General features: G+C 39.5%; 1 protein-coding gene across 1 annotated transcript in view; it reads right to left on the reverse strand.

The window, feature by feature from the left end:
• ELOVL7 (ELOVL fatty acid elongase 7) overlaps nucleotides 1-22627 on the reverse strand; it is a 50664-nt gene that overhangs the window by 22133 nt on the left and 5904 nt on the right. Inside the window, exons 2-3 of the mRNA XM_058433990.1 lie at nucleotides 15936-16033; nucleotides 239-429 (exon numbers count right to left, since the gene is read on the reverse strand). Of these exons, the coding sequence (XP_058289973.1) occupies nucleotides 239-429; nucleotides 15936-15999 (255 nt within the window). The 5' untranslated portion in view covers nucleotides 16000-16033. The remainder of the gene's footprint in view (nucleotides 1-238; nucleotides 430-15935; nucleotides 16034-22627) is intronic.

A 22627-nucleotide genomic window follows, 5' to 3' on the forward strand; every position in this document is an offset into this window, starting at 1 on the left:
ATCCATGGAATAGATGTTAATTTTTCTCATTATCTGTGAGATAGATTATACTGAGATCCTCAAATGAGTTTATTATTTGGTCTATACCTAACACTATTTTGGCAAATACCTGCTCTAGTGAGATCAGTTTCTTAATTCCTTAAATTGCAAAGGTTACCCTTATAACAGAAAACATAATGACACATAGACAGAAAAACTCAGGCAAAATTCTCCCATTAGGAATACTGAAGACACTTGCCTCGTAACACATATACACAGAAAAGAGTACTATGAAAAAATTGTACGTTATCATCGCTTTCTTGAGTTCAAAGGGCTTGCGATTTTCCATGAGCTTTGGTCCCAGAGAAGTGACAAAATAGACATAGAATCCTAGGAGGATGGTTTGTGGCAGAGGCGAGGACATGAGGAGCCAATCTTCAACTCTTGGATCTAAGAGAAAAACAGTATGTGAGTACACACCTGCTTAGCCAAGGGATAACTAACAGCAACCAACATTTCTTTAATTGAGCACCCAGATCCTACTATTAACTGTGAGCTATTTGGGCAGTGATCACTACTATCTTTAGAAAGGTGAAAAAGAAATCAACACGAATGAGGACGTATCCTGGGGCTAGAAACAGTGGGGCTGTCAACACCCCAAGCCTCAGCAGGCTGGGGGAAGTAGTAGTTACCAGAACCCAAAAGGAAAGAGAAGGAAACTGATCGCCTGCATGATGGTATTAGTGCCCTTATAAAAGGCACCCCAGGGAGCTCTCTTGCCCTCTTTCCCCATGTAAGGATACAATGAGAAGATGGCAGTCTGCAACCTGGAAGAGGGTCCTCACCAGTATCCGACCATGCTGGCATCCTGATCTCAGACTTCCACCCTCAGAACTGTGAGAAATAAATTTCCATTGCTTATAAACTACCCAGTCTATGATAATTTCTTATAGCATCCTGAGTGTGCTAAGACAAGCTTTGACTGTCAGTTGAGGGATTCGGCCAGCCCAAGACAATTCTGTAAGTATGGGGCCAAAGGAATAGATACCCCAACTCCACCCTCCTCCCTCTCTCCACTGGCTGAATCTAACCAGAAAGCATATGGCAGGGGAGCAAACCCAAGGATACAGTCTTCATGGATCGTTCTCCAGGGCCCAGCACAGGGTGCAAAGCTATCTGGAAGAGAGAACACCCAGGGACATCCCACTATGTGTCTATAGCCATTATTAATATCTTGGAGTTTTTCCATCCATACATGCTTTTTTATATATTTAAAAAATGTTTGTGTTTGCTGCTTAATTTTTTTCCTTCCCCAGGAAAACTGGCACACTTCCACATATACTGTATCACAGGATCACAGAATAGAAAGGGAGCTGAACATCCTCTAAGTATTTAAAGTATGGGATTTTGGGGTCCATATGGGCTAACCAATGTGATATTCTGAGCAAAAAAAAATGCACAGTCTCACAATTGCAAACAAAAACTTATCTGCTTACTGCCAGCTCCAGGCCAGCAGAGATGGATGAATAAAAAATTACAACTCAGGATGAAATGTGATTAAGTCTACAATTTCTAGTAGTTCAAGTTTAATTTTACTAAATGGCCTCATGAAGCTAGAGTATTATGAAGGAAAGGAAGTATGGACAAGTTTCCAGAAGGATCTGACTCAAAATTATGCCACGACTAACCTCAGGATGCTAACTACTGTCACTTTTATCAATTGGAAAAGAAGGGTAGGGAGAATGCAGCTCTTGCTCTTTTAAGCTGCTAATGATGTGGCCAAGCACTGACAAATTCTGAATACACCTGCAAGTGGACTTCCCACTCAAAATTTCTTCAGTAGGACCCTATGACTGATAACTCACTTGGCTTCAATTTTAGTGCTGGAGTGCTTACATTTGACCGTCAGATGTGCATGGGTGATTATTCTGCATTCAAATAAGCCTCCCTCAAAAATACTGGCAGAGGCCCCTGTCTCAAAAAAAAAAAAAAATAAAGAAATAAAGCCAAAGAGTCAAGAGTCAGCTCCATACTAGATCCCAGGACATTTAAGAATTTAATATATGATTAAGGAAGTCCCAGAAACAAGCAGGGAAGGAAGAGATCTTCAACAAATGTTGATAGGAAAACTGACTGCTTGGGAGAAAAATGAGTTTGTTTCTTATCTTATATCCTATACAAACAAGAATTTTCCAAACTATGCATGGAAACAAGCTATTTAAAGACTTTCCACAAAGAATTGGGGAGTACTGGAATGCTGGGTTAAACAAACAGGTTGCATTACTGCAGGATTTCTTAATGCTTCATGTTCATCATGAATTGCCATGATGGGAATAGCAGTATGCCATATTCTCCAAACTTATTTGGCCATAATACACTATTTTTTTTTGTAGAATGTTATTTAACATCTTATGAAACTAATGTTCTGTGGAACACAGTTTGGGAAATATAGCCGTTCACTAAAATAAATTTATAAATTAAATGACTGAAGATTAGGTGGTCAGACATACAAAGAAGAGCTAGTACCAATCCTACTGAAACTATTCCAAAAAATTGAGGAAGAGAGATTCCTCCCTAACTCATTCTATGAAACCAGTATCATCCTGACACCAAAATCTGGCAAAGACACAACAACAACAATGACAAAAAAGAAAACTACAGGCCAATATCCCTCATGAACATAGATGCAAAAATCCTCAACAAACCAGCCGGGCGAATCCAGGAGCACATCAAAAAGTTAATTCACCACGATCAAGTGGTCTTTATTCCTGGGATGCAAAGTTGATTCAACATATTCAAGTCAATAAATGTGATACACCACATAAACAGAATTAAAAACAAAAACCATATGATTATCCCAAAAGATGCAGAAAAAGCTTTCAATAAAATCTAACATCTATTCATGATAAAAACCCTCAACAAACTAGGCATTAAAGGAACATACCTCAAATAATAAGGGCCATCTATGACAAACCCACAGCCAACATCATACCTAATGGGCAAACGCTGGAAGTATTACCTTTAAGAGCTGCAACAAGACAAGGATGCCCACTCCTATTCAACACAGTACTAGAAGTCCTAGCCAGAGCAATCAGGCAAGAGAAAGAAATAAAAGGCATCCAAATTGGAAAAGAGGAAGTAAAATTATCCCTGCTTGCTGATGATATGATCTTCTACCTAGAAAAACCTAATGACTCCACCATAAAACTCATTTTTTTTTTTTTTGAGATGGAGTCTTGCTCTTGTCACCCAGGCTGGAGTGCAATGGCACGATCTTGGTTCACTGCAACATCTGCCTCCTGGGTTCAAGCGAATCTCCTGCCTCAGTCTCCTGAGGAGCTGGGATTACAGGTGCCTGCCACCAGGCCCAGCTAATTTTTGTATTTTCAGTAGAGACAGGGTTTCACCATGTTGGCCAGGCTGGTCTCGAACTCCTGACCTTGTTATCTGCCCACCTTGGCCTCCCAAAGTACTGGGATTACAGGCGTGAGCCACCGCGCCCGGCCAAAACCCTTATATTTGATAAATGAATTCAGTAAAGTTACAGGATACAAAATCAACGCATGAAAATCAGTAGCATTTCTATGCACCAAAGCATTATCCTTAAGAGCTGGACAGCTCTTCAACCTCAAGCTGACAGCCAGATCAAGAATGCAATCCTATTTACAATAACCACACGCACAAAAAATAAAACACATAGGAATACATCTAACCAAGGAGGTAAAAGATCTCTACAAGCATTACAAAACACTGCTGAAAGAAATCATGGAAAATACAAATGGAAAAACATTCCATGCTCATGGATTAAACAATCAACATTGTTAGATGTCCATACTGTTCAAAACAATCTAAAGATTCAACGCTATTCCTATCAAATTACCAATGTTGTTTTTTACAAAATTAGAAAAAACTATTCTCAAATTTATAGAAAACCAAAAACGAGCCCAAATAGCCAAAGCAATCTTAAGCAAAAAGAACAAAGCTACAGGCATCACATTATCTTACTTCAAACTATACTACACGGCTACAGTCACCAAAACAGCATGATATTGATACAAAAATAGACACATCAGCCAATGGAACTGAACAGAAAAACCCAGAAATAAAGGAGCATACCTAAAACCAACTGATATTCAACAAAGTCAATGAAAATAAGCAATGGGGAAAGGACTCCCTATTCAATAGACAGTGCTAGGAAAACTGGCTAATCATATGCAGAAGACTGAAACTGGACCACTACCTACCACCATATATGAAAATTAACTTAAGATGGATTAAAGACTTAAATGCAAGACCTAAAACTATAAAAATCCCAGGAGAAAACCTAGGAAACACTCTTCTGGACAATGGCCTTGGCAAAGGCTTTATGACCACGTCCTCAAAAGCAATTTCAATACAAGTAAAAATCAACAATTAAAACCTAATTAAACTAAAGAGCTTTTGCACAGCAAAAGAAACTAATAGAGTAAACAGACAACCTACAGACTGGGAGAAAACATTTACAAACTATGCATCCAACAAAGGACTAACATCCAGAATCCACAAGAAACTGAAATCAACAAGAAAAAATAAATAACTTCATTAAAAAGTGGGCAAAGAGCATGAACAGCCACTTCACAAAAGAAGACATACAAGTGGCCAACAAACATTAAAAAGTCAAATAATTACAGAAGTCATTGAGGCTGTGGAGAAAAGGGAATGCTTATACACTGTTGGTGGGAATGTAAATTAGTTCAGCCATTGTGGAAAGCAGTTTGGAGACTTCTCAAAGAACTGCAAATAGAACTATTATTCAACCCAGCAATTCCACTCTTGGGTACATACTGAAATGAAAATGCCAAAAATATACATACATTTGCATGGTCACTGCAGGACTATTCATAACAGCAAAGACATGTAATTAACCTAGGTGCCCATTAATGGTGGATTGGATAAAGAAAATGTGGCACATATACACTGTGGAGTACTATGCAGTCATTAAAAAGAACAAAATCATATCCTTTGCAGCAACATGAACGTAGTTGGAGACCATTATCCTAAACAAATGAACACAGAAATGCAAAACCAAATACTGCACATTCTCACTTGTAAGTGGGAGCTAAGTCTTGGGTACATGCAGGTGTAGATGGGAACAACAGACTGGAGAATCAAAATGTGGGAGGGAAGGAAGGGGACAAGGGCTGAAAAACATACTTTTAAGTACTATGTTCACTATATTCATGATGCAATCCCTAGAAGCCCAAACCTCAGCATCACACAATATAGCCTAGTAATAAACTTGCACATACACCACCTGAATCTAAAATAAAAATTTTAAAAACAGGTAGTGATAGCAAAAGATAAATAGGAGATTATTTTGATATACAGTAAGGAAGAAGAAAATATAAAAATTTATAATTGGTTAAACACAGGGAATGGAAATAGGTAAATGTTAAGAAAAATATTCAGATTTCTCACTTATATGTGGGATGTAAGAATCAAAACAATTAAGCCCATGGAGATAGAGTAGAATGGTGGTTGCCAGAGGCTAGGAAGGGTACTAGGGGGTTGGGGGGCAGGTGGGAATAGATAATGGGTACAAAGAAAATAGAATGAATAAGACCTAGTATTTGGTAGCACAACAGGGTGACTTATAGTCAATAATAATTTAAATGTATGTTTTAAAATATAATTGGATTATTTGTAACCCAAAGGATAAATGCTTGAGGGGATGGATACCCCATTTTACATGATATAATTATTACACATTGCAGGCCTGTATTAAAACATCTTATGTATTCCATAAATATATACACCTACTATTTACCCACAAAAATTAAACAAAAATTTTAAAAGAAAAATACTCAGATCTTTAAAATCACTTAGATTGGGAACACAGGATTAGGAGCAATATTGGTCAAGCAGAGGTGGCTTATGTTTTAAAACATCTTACACTTAGAGTGCCTTTAACACATTCATATGAAGTCTTTCATAAGCAGCTGGATATATAGATCTAGAATTAGGAGAGAGATCTGTGCCAGAGATGTAGGATTGAGGGTTGCCATCATATAAATGATGAACAATAAAAGCAGTGAGATTGGCTTAGGCTAAGTGGGTACAGTAAGGAGAGTAAGTGCTGAAGTTAGGATCCTGAGGACTCAGCATTCACAGAAGGAATTACTGAAGGAAAAAACATAAAAACCAAAAAGGAACAGCTAGAGAGGTAGAGGGAAAACCATAAAAGTGAGATATCCCAAAGCCAGGGAAGAGTGGATTTTCGGAAGGAGTCAAAGCATTAAGTGTGGCAGAAAGGGGAAATAAAATATGGACAGAAAAATGCCACTACATTTAACAAAAGGACGTCTCTGATGCTCTTAGCAAGAATAATTTTAACAAGGTATCATGAACAAAATAGAAATTAAAAAAAAGCTTGACGACAGATACTTTTCAAAACAAAGTTCTACAATTTTGGAAGTATTTTCTCATATTAAGATTTGTCACAGTTCTAAATCAGGAAAAACTTCAAAATCAGCTACCCAGGTACACATCACTGAAATCTTTTACTGCTTCTATTGGTTCCCCTCCTTCCTTTTAACAATGGCAAACTTTCTAGGATGTCTGGTTGCTTTGTGCAATTAAAACCACCACAAGGAATGCTTGCTATGGGTCTGTATGTCACAAAGGAAGTCTCCATAAATAAAAGTTGTCACAGAACCAGGGACCAAGGGAAAAAATTAGAACTGATCAAACTTTGATAGATTTATTTTATAAGTGGGTAGTGCAAACCTTAAATACATGAACATCATTGTATTAGTCCACTCCTGCGCTGCTACGAAGAAATGCCCGAGACTGGGTGATTTACCAAGGAAAGAGGTTTAATTGACTCACAGTTCTGCATGGCTGGGGAGACGTCAGAAAACTCACAATCATAGCAGAAGGCACCTCTTCATGAAGTGGCAGGAGAGAGAATGAGTGCCAGCAGGGGAAATGCCAGACACTTATAAAACCATCAGCTCTTGTGAGAACCAATCACGAGAACAGCACGGGGAAACTGTCCCCATGATTCAATTATCTCCCACCAGATCCCTCCATAACATGTGGGGATTATGGGAACTATAATTCAAGATGAAATTTGGGTGGGGACACAGTCAAACCATATCATTCTGCCCCTGGGTCCTCCCAAATCTCATGTCCTCACATTTCAAAACACAATCATGCCTTCCCAACAGTCCCCAAAAGTCTTAATGCATTCCAGCATTAACTCAAAAGTCCAAATGCAAAGTCTCATCTGAGACAAGGCAAGTCCCTTCTGCCTATGAGCCTGTAAAATCAAAAGCAAGTTAGTTATTTCCTAGATACAATGGAGATACAGGCACTGTGTAAATAAACCCATTCCAAATGGCAGAAATTGGCCAAAACAAAGGGGCTTCAGGCCCCATGTAAGTCCAAAATCCAATAGGGCAGGCATTAAATCTTAATGCTCCACAATGATCACCTTTGACTCCACGTCTCACATCTAGATCATACTGATGCAAGAGGTGGGCTCCCATGTCCTTGGGCAGCTCTGCCCCTGTGGCTTTGCAGGGTACAGTGCCCCTTCCTGCTGTTTTCACTGGCTGGAACTGACTGTCTGTGGCTTCTTCAGGTGCACAGTGCAAGCTATCAGTGGATCTACCATTTTGGGGTTTGGAGGATGCTGGCCCTCTTCTCACAGCTCCACTGGGCACTGCCCAAGTGGGGACTCTGTGTTTGGGGTCTGACCCCACATTTCTCTTCCACATCGACCTAGCAGAGGTTCTCCATGAGGGCTCTACCTCTGCAGCAATCTTCGGCATGGACATCCAGGAGTTTCCATACATCCTCTGAAATCTAGGTAGAGGTTCCCAAACCTCAATTTTTGACTTCTGTGCATTCACAGGCTCAACACCATGTGGAAGCTGCCAAAGCTTGGGGCTTGCATCCTCTGAAGCCACGGCCCAAGCTGCACCTTGGCCCTTTTTAGCCATTCCAGGAGTAGCTGGAATGCAGGGCATCAAGTCCCTAGGCTGCACACAGCAGGGAGCCCTGGGCCCAGCCCCAAAAACCATATTTTCCTCCTAGGCCTCCAGGTCTGTGATGGGAGGGGCTGCTACCAAGGTCTCTCTGACATACTCTGGAGACATTTTCCCCATTGTCTTGGTGACTAACATTCAGCTCCTGCTACTTATGCAAATTTCTGCAGCAGGCTTGAATTTCATCCTAGAAAATTGTATTTTCTTTTCTATTGCATCATCAGGCTGCAAATTTTCCAAACTTTTATGGTTCTTCCTCTTGAATACTTTGCCGCTTAGAAATTTCTTCTGCCAGATACCCTAAATTAACTCTCTCAAGTTAAAAGTTTCACAGATCTCTAGGGCAGGGGCAAAATGCTGCCAGTCTTTTTTCTAAAGCATAGTATTATTTATTCCAGTTCCCAATAAATTCCTCATCTCCATCTGAGACCACCTCACCCTGACCTTCATGGTCCATATCACTATCAGCACTGTGGTCAAAGCTATTCAACAAGTCTCTAGTAAGTTCCAAACTTTCCCTTTTTTTTTTAGACAGAGTTTCGTTCTTGTTGCCCAGGCTGGAGTGCAACGGCACAATCTCGGCTCACTGCAACCTCCGCCTCCCGGGTTCAAGTGATTCTCCTGCCTAAGTTTCCCCAGTAGCTGGGATTGCAGGCATGCACCACCACGCCCAGTTAATTTTGTATTTTTTAGTAGAGACACGGTTTCTCTATGTTGGTCAGGCTGGTTGTGAACTCCCGACCTCAGGTGATTCACCCGCCTCAGCCTCCCAAAGTGCTGGGATTACAGGCATGAGCCACGATGCCCGGCCAAACTTTCCCATATTTTCCTGTCTTCTTCTCATCCCTCCAAACTGCTCCAACTTCTGCCTTTAGGCTGTTTCAAAGTCACTTCCACATTTTCGGGTATCCTTATAATAGCGCCCTATTCTCTTAGATACCAATTTACTGTATTAGCCCATTCTCACACTGCTATGAAGAAATACCCAAGATTGGGTAATTTATAAAGGAAAGAGATTTAAATTTGCTGGGGAGGCCTCAGGAAACTTACAATCATGACATAAGGCACCTCATGAGTGCCAGCAGGGGAAATGCCAGATGCTTAAAAAACCATCAGATCTTGTGAGAACTCACAATCATGAGAAGAGCATGGGGGAACTGCGCCCACGATTCAGTTACCTCCCACTGGGTCCCTCCCACGACACATGGGAATTATGGTAACTACAGTTCAAGATGAGATTCATATTACTATGTCTAGTTTTTATTGCTAATGAAATAAAAAACTAATGAAAACAATACTGGCCAGGCGCCATGGCTCACACCTGTAATCCTAGCACTTTCGGAGGCCAAGGCAGGTGATTGCTTGAGGTCAGGAGTTTGAGACCAGCCTGGCCAACATGGTGAAACCCTGTCTCTACTAAAAATACAAAAATTAGCCAGGCATGGTGGCGCGCGCCTATAATCACAGCTATCTGGGAGACTGAGGCGTGAGAAGAGCCCGGGAGGTGGAGGTTGCAGTGAACCAGAGATCAGGCCATTGCACTCCAGCCTGGGCAACAGAGTAAGACCCTGTCTCAAAAAAAAAAAAAAAAACAAAAAAAAACAAAAGAAGACCTCTGGAAGGATGTTACATCGCCACCTTTGCATGGTGAGAGTTTAGTTGGCTTTTGTTTTTTCTTTTGCTTTATAAACAATTTCAAATGATTCTATTATTAATAGTCAACACACATACGGTTAGAAATGAGCTTAAGGCCGGGCGCAGTGGCTCACGCTTATAATCCCAGCACTTTGGGAGGCCAAGGCAGGCAGATCACGAGGTCAGGAGATCGAGACCACAGTGAAACCCCGTCTCTACTAAAAATACAAAAAATTAGCCGGGCGTGGTGGCGGGCGCCTGTAGTCCCAGCTACTCGGAGAGGCTGAGGCGGAGGCGGAGCTTGCAGTGAGCCGAGATCGGGCCACTGCACTCCAGCCTGGGTGACAGAGCAAGACTCCGTCTCAAAAAAAAAGAAATGAGCTTAAATGTCAGTAAAAGAATTGCTGAATTAGAGATATATTTTATTTTATTCTTTCATTGACTCAGGAGGGGGAAAAATCAAATGACATCATTTCTCTGTTCTTCCTCTGGTAGCAGTAGAAAGAAAACAAGCCAGGAAAAGCATGCTGGGCTGGCTCAGGAAGCAGAACAAAATAATTTTAAAATAAATAATTTTTTCCCGTAATTTAATATTTTCAGCACACACCTTAAGTCCTGTACATGACTTTCAAGTTCTACAGATAAAAAAATAATTATGGGAAACACTGGTTAATTTAAAATACCAAGCTTTAGAAATTCTATTTCAGCAAAACTCTGGAGTCAGACAGTCTGCATTCTGATCCTGGTTCTCCCACTAGCTCGCTATGTCACCTTGGGCAATTCACTCACCTTCTCTGTATTTAGTTTCCTCATCTGCAAATTGGGCATTAAAAGGCATGTATTTCATAGAGGATTGATTGAGCTACTATATGTAAAGAGCCTAAGTGCTCAATAAGCTTGCTACTGTTATTATAGCAGATCTCAATTCTGCTAGCACAGCCAAATTGCCTCTGCAGTATTTAAAAGTCAAATTGCAAAAAACAACCTTGGTCCAATTGAATCAGAATCCTAGGACATGGTTTCTGTGCATCCATTTTTTTAAATGGGCAAAGGACCTGAATATACATTTCTCAAAAGATGACAAATGGCCAACGGATAGATGAAAATAATTCTCAACATCACTAATCATCAGGAAAATGCAAATTAAAAAAACAAAGAGATATAACCTTACATGTTATCAAAAAGACAAAAGATAACAAGCATTGGCAAGGATGTGGAGAAAAGAGAACCCTTGTACAATGTTAGTGGGACTGTAAATTACTATAGCTATAAGGAAAACTACGTGGAGGCTCTATAAAAAACTAAAAATAGAATTACCATATGATCCTGCAATCTCACTTCCAGATATATATCCAAAGGAAATGAAATCAGCATATTGAAGGGATATCTGCACTCTCATGTTCACTGCAGCATTATTCATAATAGCCAAGATGTGGAATCAACCTAAGTGTCCATCAGTGGGTGAATGGATAAAGAAAATGTGATATCTGTCAATCTAAAGTTATGCCTTTCTGAATTACAGACCTGTAGATATATAGATAGAAATAACCAATGGACTATTATTCAGCCTTCAAAAAGAAAATCCTATCATTTGTGACAATATGGATGAACTTGGAAGACATTATGCTAAGTAAGATAAACCAGGCACAAAAAGGCAAGACATGTTATCACTTATAAAGGAGTCTAAAATAATCATATTTATATAAGCAGAGTAGAATGGTGGTTACCAGAGGCCAGGGGGCTGGGGGAATAGGGAGATGTTGATCAAAGGGTACAAAGTTTCAGTTCAACAGAAGAAATATCTTTTCGAGATTTATTGCACAGCATGATAACTAGAGCTAATAATAATGTATATTTCAAAATTGTAAAGAGTAAATTTCAAATGTTTTTACCACAAAAAGTATTTGAAGTGATGGATATGCTATTTAGATTGAATTAATCATTTTATATTGGATACATATATCACAACATCACTTTGTACTCCATAAATATATGTAATTATAATTTGTCAGCAGCCAATGATTTGTTAATTGGTGACCGTGATGAACTGTCATAGTTAAGAGCTAGGGGTCTGGTGTGAGACCACGTTTCCTCACCTGTATTTAGGGCTACAGCACCCCTCACTAGGTACTCTTCAATAGTCTTTTATATGGTTTCACTGCCTCCTGATCCAATCTGCTACATTGGTCTTCCATGCAATTGTCAAATTCATTTTCTAAAAATCAAGTTGCCCTTAAATTCTTCCTCGGATTAAATTAGCTCTCCCTTACTGAGAAATAAAATTGCTTAAATTAGCTCTCCCTTACTGAGCAAATAAAATACAAAATCATTGGGATGACACCCATGACTCTGGCCATTGTTCACTTTTCTGGCCTTCTCTCTCAGCAACAGTTATACCTTTCTGAATACAGAGTCCACTTCCATGTAAGGTAGTGGGCATGTTACAGGGAGTATCAATGCACCTGCTGGGTGACAGTTAAAGTTAATTCTGACTCTGTTTATGATCCCATTTGGGATAGTGAATAGCAAAAGTTGGATAGCAGGGGATCTGTTCTTCCAAACAGCTCTATTTCAAAAAACTGCACCAAAAACTACTTGGTTTCTAAGCTCAAATAATGAGAGTTCAGGTAGCAAGGCACACCTCTATTTGAAAAGCAATGAAAATGTTAGTATTGAAGTTAAATACTGAATTCATGAGAACTACTATAAACCTTCATAAAAGGATGACCCCTAAAGAAACTTGAATGTTCCCTGTATCATTACATAAGTTGCAAAAGTTAGGGTTAGGCATGAGGTGCTCTGTCTTCCCCAGAAACAAAAGGCTAATGGGGTGGGGGATGTTTCATGTACCTTCTTTTCGGCATCAGATTTGGTTTAAGTGTCATGAGTAGAGCCATGATAGAAGCAGAGGATGGGAAGGCAGGCGGTCTGACAGTCTATACCCCAATGATTACCAAAGTTCTGATTTATTACTAGCTTAATAATTCTTTTCTAAGAGTGTCCCAGGGAGAGAGCATAGGGAAAGCAGAATGCCACATACATAGAATATTAATGGGCTTTTCCATCAACTGCTTCTAAGAGAGTATTCTCTTCTTAAGTAGCAGGTACTGGCTGAAAGAGTACATCTTTAAGATTCCAAGTACCAATGAAATGAAGAAGCTGGAAGGAAAAGCAAACATGTACCTTAAGTACTTTTTGAAGTACTAAAGTTTCAGAATGGCAGCAATCTTACGCATACTTCATCTTCTTGCAAAAAAAGTATCATGACTAAGTCTGAAAAGTCATCATTTCTAATCAAATGCAAGGAAAGCTGTATTTTAAACATTAAAAACCTTTTCATTTCTCCATAATCCAAAATGCTACTATAGCATTATTTCAAACTCTCACATTTCACATCTAAGAATCCAAATAAATCCTCTTAGAGCTAAGTATTAATTAAACCATTTTTTATTCTGTAGCTGTGGAATTTTTCCACATGAAATAACTATGCATGACCACTACTTCTCTAGCAATCAGAAAACCAATGAATATCAGTAAGTTTCCTTAGGCTACTCAGGGTTAGGGCTAAAGCCAAGAATACACTTGAAATTCTTGGCCCTTGATCATAACTTCAGACATTTCCAGGGTAAGCAAACTAAAACTGGACTAAGATGGCCAGAAATGATTCCTAATGGATCTCAGAGATCAATAACTCACTAAGTAGAAGGAAAAAACTTTCCTGTTAGGCCTAACAGGGTTTTTCATAAGGCTGTATATCTCAAAACAAAACATTTTAACCCTTTTAGACCATGCTTGGGAAAAAAATAATGTAAAGAAAACAATTTTTAAGTATATGCTATATGAAGAGTATTTTCAGATGAAATCTATCATCTGTAACAACCAGAACCACTATTTACGCTGGGATACTTCCGAAACAGCAGAGCACTTTCATGTATGTTATCTGGTAGCTGGTAGATGCTATTCTCACTTATGTTTTGCTAATAAAGAAACAAAGACTCACAGCCAATAAATAACGTGTTCAAGATCATCCAGCTGGGCTATAGCAGTGTCAGACCTTAAATCTAGGTCTTCTCACTCCAAATCCCCATATCCTCTCTCCCCTCCCAAGTCTTCAAATAAGCATAACTTCAAATACAAGTATTCCTTGCCTTCTCCCTGCCTCTCTCCCCTCATCTTCCCTGCACCGTTTGCAATGCTCTTGTCAGGCCTCCACTCCACATCTAATCTAATTTCACTCAGCAATTTCAGTGTAGGTATTCCTAATAAAAATTACGGAGTTGATCCATGGATAAAAGTGGAAGTGGAATTCTAAAGAAGTTCATATTAAGGCATTTTTAACTTCTAGGAATACATAGATATTTATCATTATCTACATCTATTCAGCTCTTGAGTTAGCATATCGATTATTTGAGTCTCTTGGATTCTTGTATCTGGGATAGTGACTATCAAGAATTGGATAGCAAGAGATCTGTTCTTCCAATAACTCTATTTCAAAAACTATACCCAAATCTACTTGGTTCCTAAGTTCAAATAGTGAGAGTTCAGGTAGCAAGGCACACCTCTCTTTGAAAAGCAATGAAAATATTAGTATTTAAATTAATACAGACTTTATGAGAACTACTGTAAACCTTCAGAGAAGGATGACCCCTAAAGAAACCTGAATATTCTGTGTATCATTACATATATTGGAAAACTAAGAAAAAAAAAAAAAGAAGAAGAAAAGATAGGCATAGTCACTATGTATCCCCTACCACAGTGAAGCTTCTCTCTCTGTGAGATACTTACAAAGAACCTTGGCATTCCTCAAAGGAAAAACTGTTGGGAACATTTTTAGTGAGATAAATTTGGTCTTTAGTAGTCTGCTGAGAAAGCTGCAAATGATGAAACAGTGTATCTTTGCTGAAATCATTGTAAATTTGACTATAATTTCAACTGTGGTAGGTGCCAACAGGTGGTGCATTTCCTTCCTGAATTTGGTAGACTTGCAATTTCTAGCTGATAGGTAAGAATCAACCTAAAGTAGTGATGGTGGTGAGTATGTATAGCTCAGTATCTCAAAAATAAACTCAAATGTTAAATACCAGAGTACTACAACTAATAACCAGAACACATAGGTTCTAGTCTTTTCTGCCATCAACTAACCTTGACTTTGAGGTCACATTTCTTCAACTGTAAAATGAGGCATTAGCTTCGATGATATCTAAGATCCATCTCAGCTCTAAGATGCTCTGATTCTTTGTTTTTGAAATTTTACTTTTGTTCTGCTTTGAAAACTTTAAAAAATGGTTATAAAAGCAACACAACATATTTGTTGTGATTTAAAAATATGTAGAGAAATACAACTAAGGAAATAAAAATTACCCATAATCCTACTACCCAGAGATAACTACTAAACCCCATGAAAGAAATGTATGGAGTATTTTATAACCTGATTTCATTTAACATATTTTAAACTTCTTGCTATGGCATTAACGTTTTCTGAAACATTGACTTTTAAAATAAATGGGCAAGGGTAAAAGGGAGGCATATCAGAATCACACAGAGGTGTCCCAGGCAGTCATTCCCTGGTTTTTCTGTTCCCTGTTCACTCTGACAGGTTCCTGGGGGCTGCAACTCTTTCATTCAAAAGAGTTGGCAGTGGCCGGGCGCAGTGGCTCACGCCTGTAATCCCAGCACTTTGGGAGGCTGAGGCAGGCGGATCACGAGGTCAGGAGATCGAGACCATCCTAACAGTGAAACTCTATCTCTACTAAAAATACAAAAAATTAGCCAGGCGTGGTGGTGGGCGCCTGTAGTCCCAGCTACTCGGGAGGCTGAGGCAGGAGAATGGTGTGAACCCAGGAGGCGGAGGTTGCAGTGAGCCGAGACTGCGCCACTGCACTCCAGCTTGGACAACAGAGCGAGACTCCATCTCAAAAAAAAAAAAAAAAGAGTTGGCAGTAACTGTAATTTCCCTCAGGAGCATTAGGGAAGAATCAAGCTGAAGAGCACTGTCCTTCCAAAATCACTTTTAACGGCTACTAAGTTAGAATGAGCCATCATTTATTGATCAGTTCCCTTCACTGGATATCTAGGCTATTTTCATTACTGTAAACATTGTAATGAACATCTGTGTAGCTCCATCTTTGTAAATATCTGTAATGAAACTCGTGCACTTCCTCTTCGTTAACTAGTAATAAGGGACTGTTAAGTTGCAAAGTCTCTCATTCTGTTCCAATGAAACCCTATTAAATATGAGAATCTGACATAAAAAGGAAGGATGAACCTCAATTAGGAAATGTGGTTACTCACCAGCATCTTTGATCCAATTATCATAAAGATGAACAGTCCTTGATGTAAGATCACTGAAGGCCATTTTCCACAGGATTTACTGGCTCTTTTAATGGATTCTTCAGTAAAATAAAACAGAAATGAGTTTATGATCTATAAATGCAAATAAAGTCAAGCTTATAGTAATACATTATTTAAAATGCTAAAAATTTAATACGAATAACTGGCAAGACAACAAACTCCCACTGAAGGCAAATGCATTAGCAAATTACTTTAAACCCTGATGCAGTTGCAGACATTTCGGATTTTCCATCCTTCTAGAGACACTGCTAACATCACTGAAAAAGACTAATATTCTATGTACAAGACTCAAAAGCAGTAAATGACTCTAAGAACTTTCATAGGAGCAGCTCCCTTTTATGCTGACAACATAATTCAGGAACGGACTGCACTTGAAGTGGCAAAGCTAAAGCCGAAACCCTGGAGAAGAAAGTCAAGAGATACACAAACTTTCAGAGAAGATAAACTGATCCTAGACTTAGAGCTCATCTTCAGGCCTCATAAAGTCATCTACATGCAAATTTTTATAATTTAAGTAGAATAGAGACAGAAAGAGGGAAAGGAAGGTCTGTAGTATCCAAGGAAAAGCTGCTTAGTTTATCTAGACAGATAGACAAGAATAACTGGAGAAAGAAATCTGAAAAAGAAGACCAGTGAGGAGAAACTAGCCTTATTAGGTATTAAAAGATATTATAAATCTGCAGTAATTAAGACAGTGTGGCACTGGCACAGGGAGAGACAAATGAATGTAATAGATTAGAATGTTCAGAAATAAACTAAATACACTTGAAAATTGAGACTATGTTTCAGTAACTAAATATTTTAGTAACTAAAATATACCTAAGATGTATATTTTACCATATTTTAACATCTGTAAAATCAGGGCTCACCTTATAAATGAATGGTGTGTCGTAAAATTACTGGTATATTTGATTCAAAGCCATGTGGTGGGAACATGAAAAAGTTCTAGAGATGATGGTGGTGACGGCTGCACAACAATGTAAACGTACTTAATGCCATGGAAATTCACACTTAAAAATGGTCTGGCTGGGCGCGGTGGCTCACGCCTGTAATCCCAGCACTTTGGGAGGCCGAGGCGGGCGGATCACAAGGTCAGGAGATCGAGACCATCCTGGCTAACACAGTGAAACCCCGTCTCTACTAAAAATACAAAAAAAAAATTAGCCGGGCGAGGTGGCGGGCGCCTGTAGTCCCAGCTGCTCGGGAGGCTGAGGCAGGAGAATGGCGTCAACCCCAGGGGGCGGAGCCTGCAGTGAGCCGCGATCGCGCCACTGCAATCCAGCCTGGGCGACAGCGAGACTCCGTCTCAAAAAAAAAAAAAAAAAAAAAAAAAAAAATGGTTAAAGTGGTAACCATTTAAATGAAAATATATATAAAATGGTAAAAATAATAGGTACATTTTACCACGATTTTAAAAAATTGGGTGTGGTGGTTCACACCTGTAATCCCAGCACTTTGGGAGACCGAGGCAGGCAGATCACCTGAGGTCAGGAGTTGGAGACCAGCCTGACCAACATGGTGAAACCCCATCTCTACTAAAAATACAAAAACTAGCCAAGCATGGTGACGGGCGCCTATAATCCCAGCTACTCAGGAGGCTGAGGCAGGAGAATTGCTTGAACCCAGGAGGCAGAGACTGCAGTGAGCAGATTGCGCCACTGCACTCCAGCCTGGTCCAGCCTGGTCCAGCCTGGGCAACAGAGTGAGACTCGGCCTTAAAAAAAAAAATCCTCTAGGGTTCCCACAAGAAAATTCAGACTTTCCTCTAGGATTCTAAAGTAAAGCCATTTTATTTATGTAAGTATAGATAAAATTATATATGGCATATGGTATATGATAAAGGTGGCATTTCCAATGATTGGGCACTGAATTACCAGACATTATTCACTACATGGTGTGGTACACCTGGACAGCCATCTGAGAAAAAAAGGTTCAATCCAAGTGTTATAATATAAACCAAGATAAACTCCAAATAAAGCAAATATTTAAGAAAAACAGAACCATGAAATCACTAGATGACATAGTAGAAGACTTTTATAACCTTGTAGGCTTACTAAGACCTAAAATTCAGAAGACATAAGAGAAGGCTAACAAATTTAATCATAAATGGCAAACAGTAAAAAATATGTTCAATTCATATCATAGACAAGGGCTACTCTCCCTAATATATGACAAGTTTCTAGAAATTGATAAAAGACCTTAAGTCAATAGGAAATGGGCAAAGTTCACAGAAAAGGAAATACAAGTGGCACTTAAACATATGAAAAGTTGTTAACTAATCATATTTAAATAATCTGCAGTATTTTTTATCTATTGAATAGGCCAAAATCCAAACACTTTTTATCAAAATAGCCAAAATCCAGACAACCATTAACTGTGTTGGCAGGAGTGTGGGAAATTCTCTCTCTTCATGCATTACTAGTGGAAGTACAAATTAGTGTAACTCTTGGGATAATTTGCCATTATCAGTCAAAATTATAAATGCATACTTTTAACATAGCATTTCTACTTCTAGAAACTTATCCTGTATAAATACATACACATATTCAGAGTGGCATATATGCAAGTTTATTCATTGCATCAGTAAGAGCAAAAGACTAGAAACAATCCAAATGTCTAGATTTAACACCATGAAATATTATGACATTGTAAATAAGAATGAAGAACCTCTCCATGTGTTGATATGGAACTATTTCCAAGATAAATCACTATTTGAAAAAAGCAAAGAGCTGGGTGCAGTGGCTCACGTCTGTAATCCCAGCACTTTGGGAGGCTGAGGTGGGCAGATCATCTGAGGTCAGGAGTTCGAGACTAGCCTGGCCAACATGGTGAAACTCTGTCTCTACAAAAATACAAAAATTAGCCGAGCATGGTGGCAGGCACCTGTAATTCCAGCTACTCGGGAGGCTGAGGCAGGGGAATCGCTTGAACCTGGGAGGCAGAGGTTGCAGTGAGCCAAGACTGCGCCATTGCACTCCAGCCTGGGCGACAAAAAGAGTCGCCCATGTGCCAGTGCCACACTGTCTTAATTATTGCAGATTTATAATACCTTTTAATAAATAATAAGGCTAGTTTCTCCTCACTGGTCTTCTTTCTTTTCTCGAAAAGAAAAAAACAAAGAAAGTACAAAATTTAAAAATGATGACCTTGTATATAAAAGGAGAAAAGGCATATGAATATAATTTTACATTTACTCATAGTTGTATAAAAGGAACTCTTAAGAGGTAGACATGAAAAAGGGAATGGGGTACAAACTGGGCTGAAGGAATGGAAGGAAGATTTTATACCGTTGTTTTGTGGCTCATATGGATATTTTACCTATCTAAAAATAAAGAATAAAATCAGCTGTACCTTTACTGGAACATTCCTACTTAAAAACCCATACACAAATGCACATATGCAGATACACCCAAAATAGGAATTTTGTCTAAATTCTTTAAGAGTTCATCCCCTCCAGAGGATTTCTCCAAGTCCAGGAAGGCATGTCAGCATGGCCTCTGTATTGATACACCCAGTCTTCTCAGCTGAGTTCAGACTCAAGACTGGCTGTGGTGATGCCAGGGTCTTGCCAGAGTCGGCCTGGACTCTTATTTTCCTAAAAAATCATCTCTCATCTCTACAGCAAAGGGGTAATGTGTGGTTGTGAGCAGGGGCTCTGGGCTCACAACAACCTTAGTTTTTCAATCCCACCATTTAATAGCTGTGTGACTCCAGCAAAATTACAGCTCAATTTCCTAATCTGTAAAATGGGAATTCCATTCATTACCCACCAAGATAAAAGAAACTAACTCATAGAGTTGTTCTGATACAATTAATTAATACAAATATTAAATAATATATATTTGTAAGGTTTGTAGCACAGAATCTGATTTTTTTAAATGAGCATTCAATCAAACTTATCCTTTTGTTTTAGTTTTAGGGTGGTTTTTTGTTTGTTTTTTTGGTTTTGTTTTGTTTTTTTCTGAGACAGGATCTGGCTCTGTCACCCAGGCTGGAGTGCACTTAGAGAGCTTGGCTCACTGCAGCCTCAACTGCCCGGGCTCAAGCGATCCTCCTGTCTCAGCCTCCCAAGTAGCTGGGCCTACCAAAGTGTGCCAACCATGCCTGGCTAATTGTTTTATTTTTTGTAGACATGGGTTTCACTGTGTTGCTCAGGCTGGTCTCAAACTCCTTGGGCTCAAGCAGTCCGCCTGCCTCTGCCTCCCAAAGTGCTAGGATTATAGGCGTGAGCAACCGTACCCAGCCAAAATCAGCCATTTATCATTTAGAGAGAGAAATTGTACCAATTTATGGGGACATACAGACATAAAGATTAGACACTGGGGACTTCAAAATGGGGGAGGAGGAAGAGGAAAGGAGAGAGGAAGATGTAGTCTGTAAAACCTCCTATGGGTACTATGTTCACTATGTGGGTGACAAGGGTAATAGAAGCCCAAATCTCAGCATCACACACTGTACCCTTGTAAGAAACCTGCACATGTTCCCCCAAATCTAAAATATATTTTTTTAAGTTGTGCCAATTTAATAGGAAAACATCTGGCCATCTCATTATCTGGTACAGATAAATGGCAGTTTATGGAACAAATCTAGAAAAAACTCTACTACTTTTACTTTAAGAGCTAGCATATAACAGATTGTATGATTCTTCCCATTGTGTCTTCCAATTGTCTTAGTATGAGTGTTTTAGACCACACAAAAAGCTACATTTCCCCCTCACCTTAACCACCGATATACTAGCCCTTGACCCATTATTCTCAAAATTAAAGTACTGAAATAATGCTCATTGAGTTATTCAGAATCAGAGTGAAATATTTTAGTTTTACAAGCCATGTGGCAGGGTTAGACTTCAAAGTGTTATTCTGTTTCTATGCGATTTTTTCCTCTTCTTCTTTCACTGCCTCCACATAGGCCATTTTCCCCTCCCCAGTCCTCACTGAAGCACAAAGACTCAAAGAAACCACACTCTAATGCAGGTCATAAATATTCACAGGCAGCCAAGAAAGGTGGTTTCTCCAATCCTAAAAACTACACAAGACTGAGATGAAGGAAGGAGGAAAGGCAGACAGAGGAAGAACCCAAACTGGATGAGGCAGGAGTAGATGTCATCAAAGCCAGCAGGAGATGAAGGACTACAGAGGTATGAAAAAGATCCGGTAACCATAGCTTTTTGGAGTGTGGACTCCTCTCTCACTAATCCACTGCTTGTAGATAATCTGTTGTCCTGTCCATAGTCTTTACTATTTGTGGGCCCACCAGAACAGAAGGAACATCCACAATTGCACAGGGATGGGGCACAACAGAAAAACCTGATCCCCCTTACCTTGTTGGAACTGAACACGAACTACTGAGAATTTCCTCATGAGCTAAGAGTGATGGACTGGATGCCAATGTTACATTGTAGGGACTGACTGGTTTAGAAAAGTGTTAACAATTGAATTATATTGCAAGTATAGTGATACCCCTAGACTAGACCCAGACATATCTTTGCCTTCTTTTACCATGACTCATCATGGGCACTTGATTGCTAGACGATGGGCACATAAAGATAGGAGGCAAGCCTGGCATGGTGGCATGTGCCTGTAGTTCCAGCTACATGAAAGGCTGAGGTGGGAGGACTGCTTGAGCCTGGGCAACACAGCAAGACACCATCTCTAAAAAAAATCAGAGGGAGCAATTTACTCCATGTGGTATAGGTGTATAGGTAGTAGAGATATCCTTTAGTTAACAGCAGAACCAGGACCCGAAAAGACAATTTAGAATATTTGATGGCAAAGAAGTTCAGACCTGGCAATGGCTTAAAAATCAAGGCTCTTGTATGAATGAAGCTCACCAGACTATTGAGCACAAGAGAACTGGATAGAGAAGGAAAACTAAAAATGATCTACAAACCTATCCCCTTGATGCATCCCTGCCTCATCCCAGGTCTGACCATGGCTGGCCTAAGTTTAGTGGAGGTGCCCCATAGTCTCAATATGGTCCACACAAACTTTTCATGGAGCAGAGAGCTGGAGCAGGGAGTTGGTTAATTGCTTGAGGTATTATGAGAAGACTGAAGAGACACTATCAAGAGTTTGAGGAGTGGGAGGCCCTTCAAGATGGGTTACAGGAAGCTTTGGTGTTCAGATTGTTCTTGGACAAGCACCCACTGTAACTCTCAATGCAGTAGTTAAAGAGGTTGGTGTTATGCCACAAAGGTTCAGAAACTCATCTCATATTTGGGTAACATGAACATGCAATTTCTCAAAGGAAGAGTGGTAATTCATAAATAGGATAATACTGCTACAATTTTTTTTGCCCAGACCTGGAAGCCATGGGGATAAAAATAGACTCATGAGACTGAACTCCAGCATCTTCAAAGCGCTAGCTCAACACTGCCCTAAGCTAGCAGGCACCAAATACCAGGATGACATGTTGCTGCTTAAAGCAAAATCAAGTAGAGGAACTAGATTTGGGTTTGGGGGTAGCATCCACAGAGCCCTGGAAACATTAAAGTTCAAGAACTTTAATCTGACAGACTCCTGATACCCAAGAAATGAAGCAGAGACTTAAAACTCTAAACAAGGGTAATATCTTATCCTGCTGCTAAGGGGATGTGGACCTCCTACAAAGTGAGCAGCAGAGGACAGAAGCAA

The sequence above is a fragment of the Hylobates moloch genome, unplaced genomic scaffold (genome assembly GCF_009828535.3).
Source record: "Hylobates moloch isolate HMO894 unplaced genomic scaffold, HMol_V3 SCAFFOLD_23, whole genome shotgun sequence".
Taxonomy (NCBI): Eukaryota; Metazoa; Chordata; class Mammalia; order Primates; family Hylobatidae; genus Hylobates; species Hylobates moloch.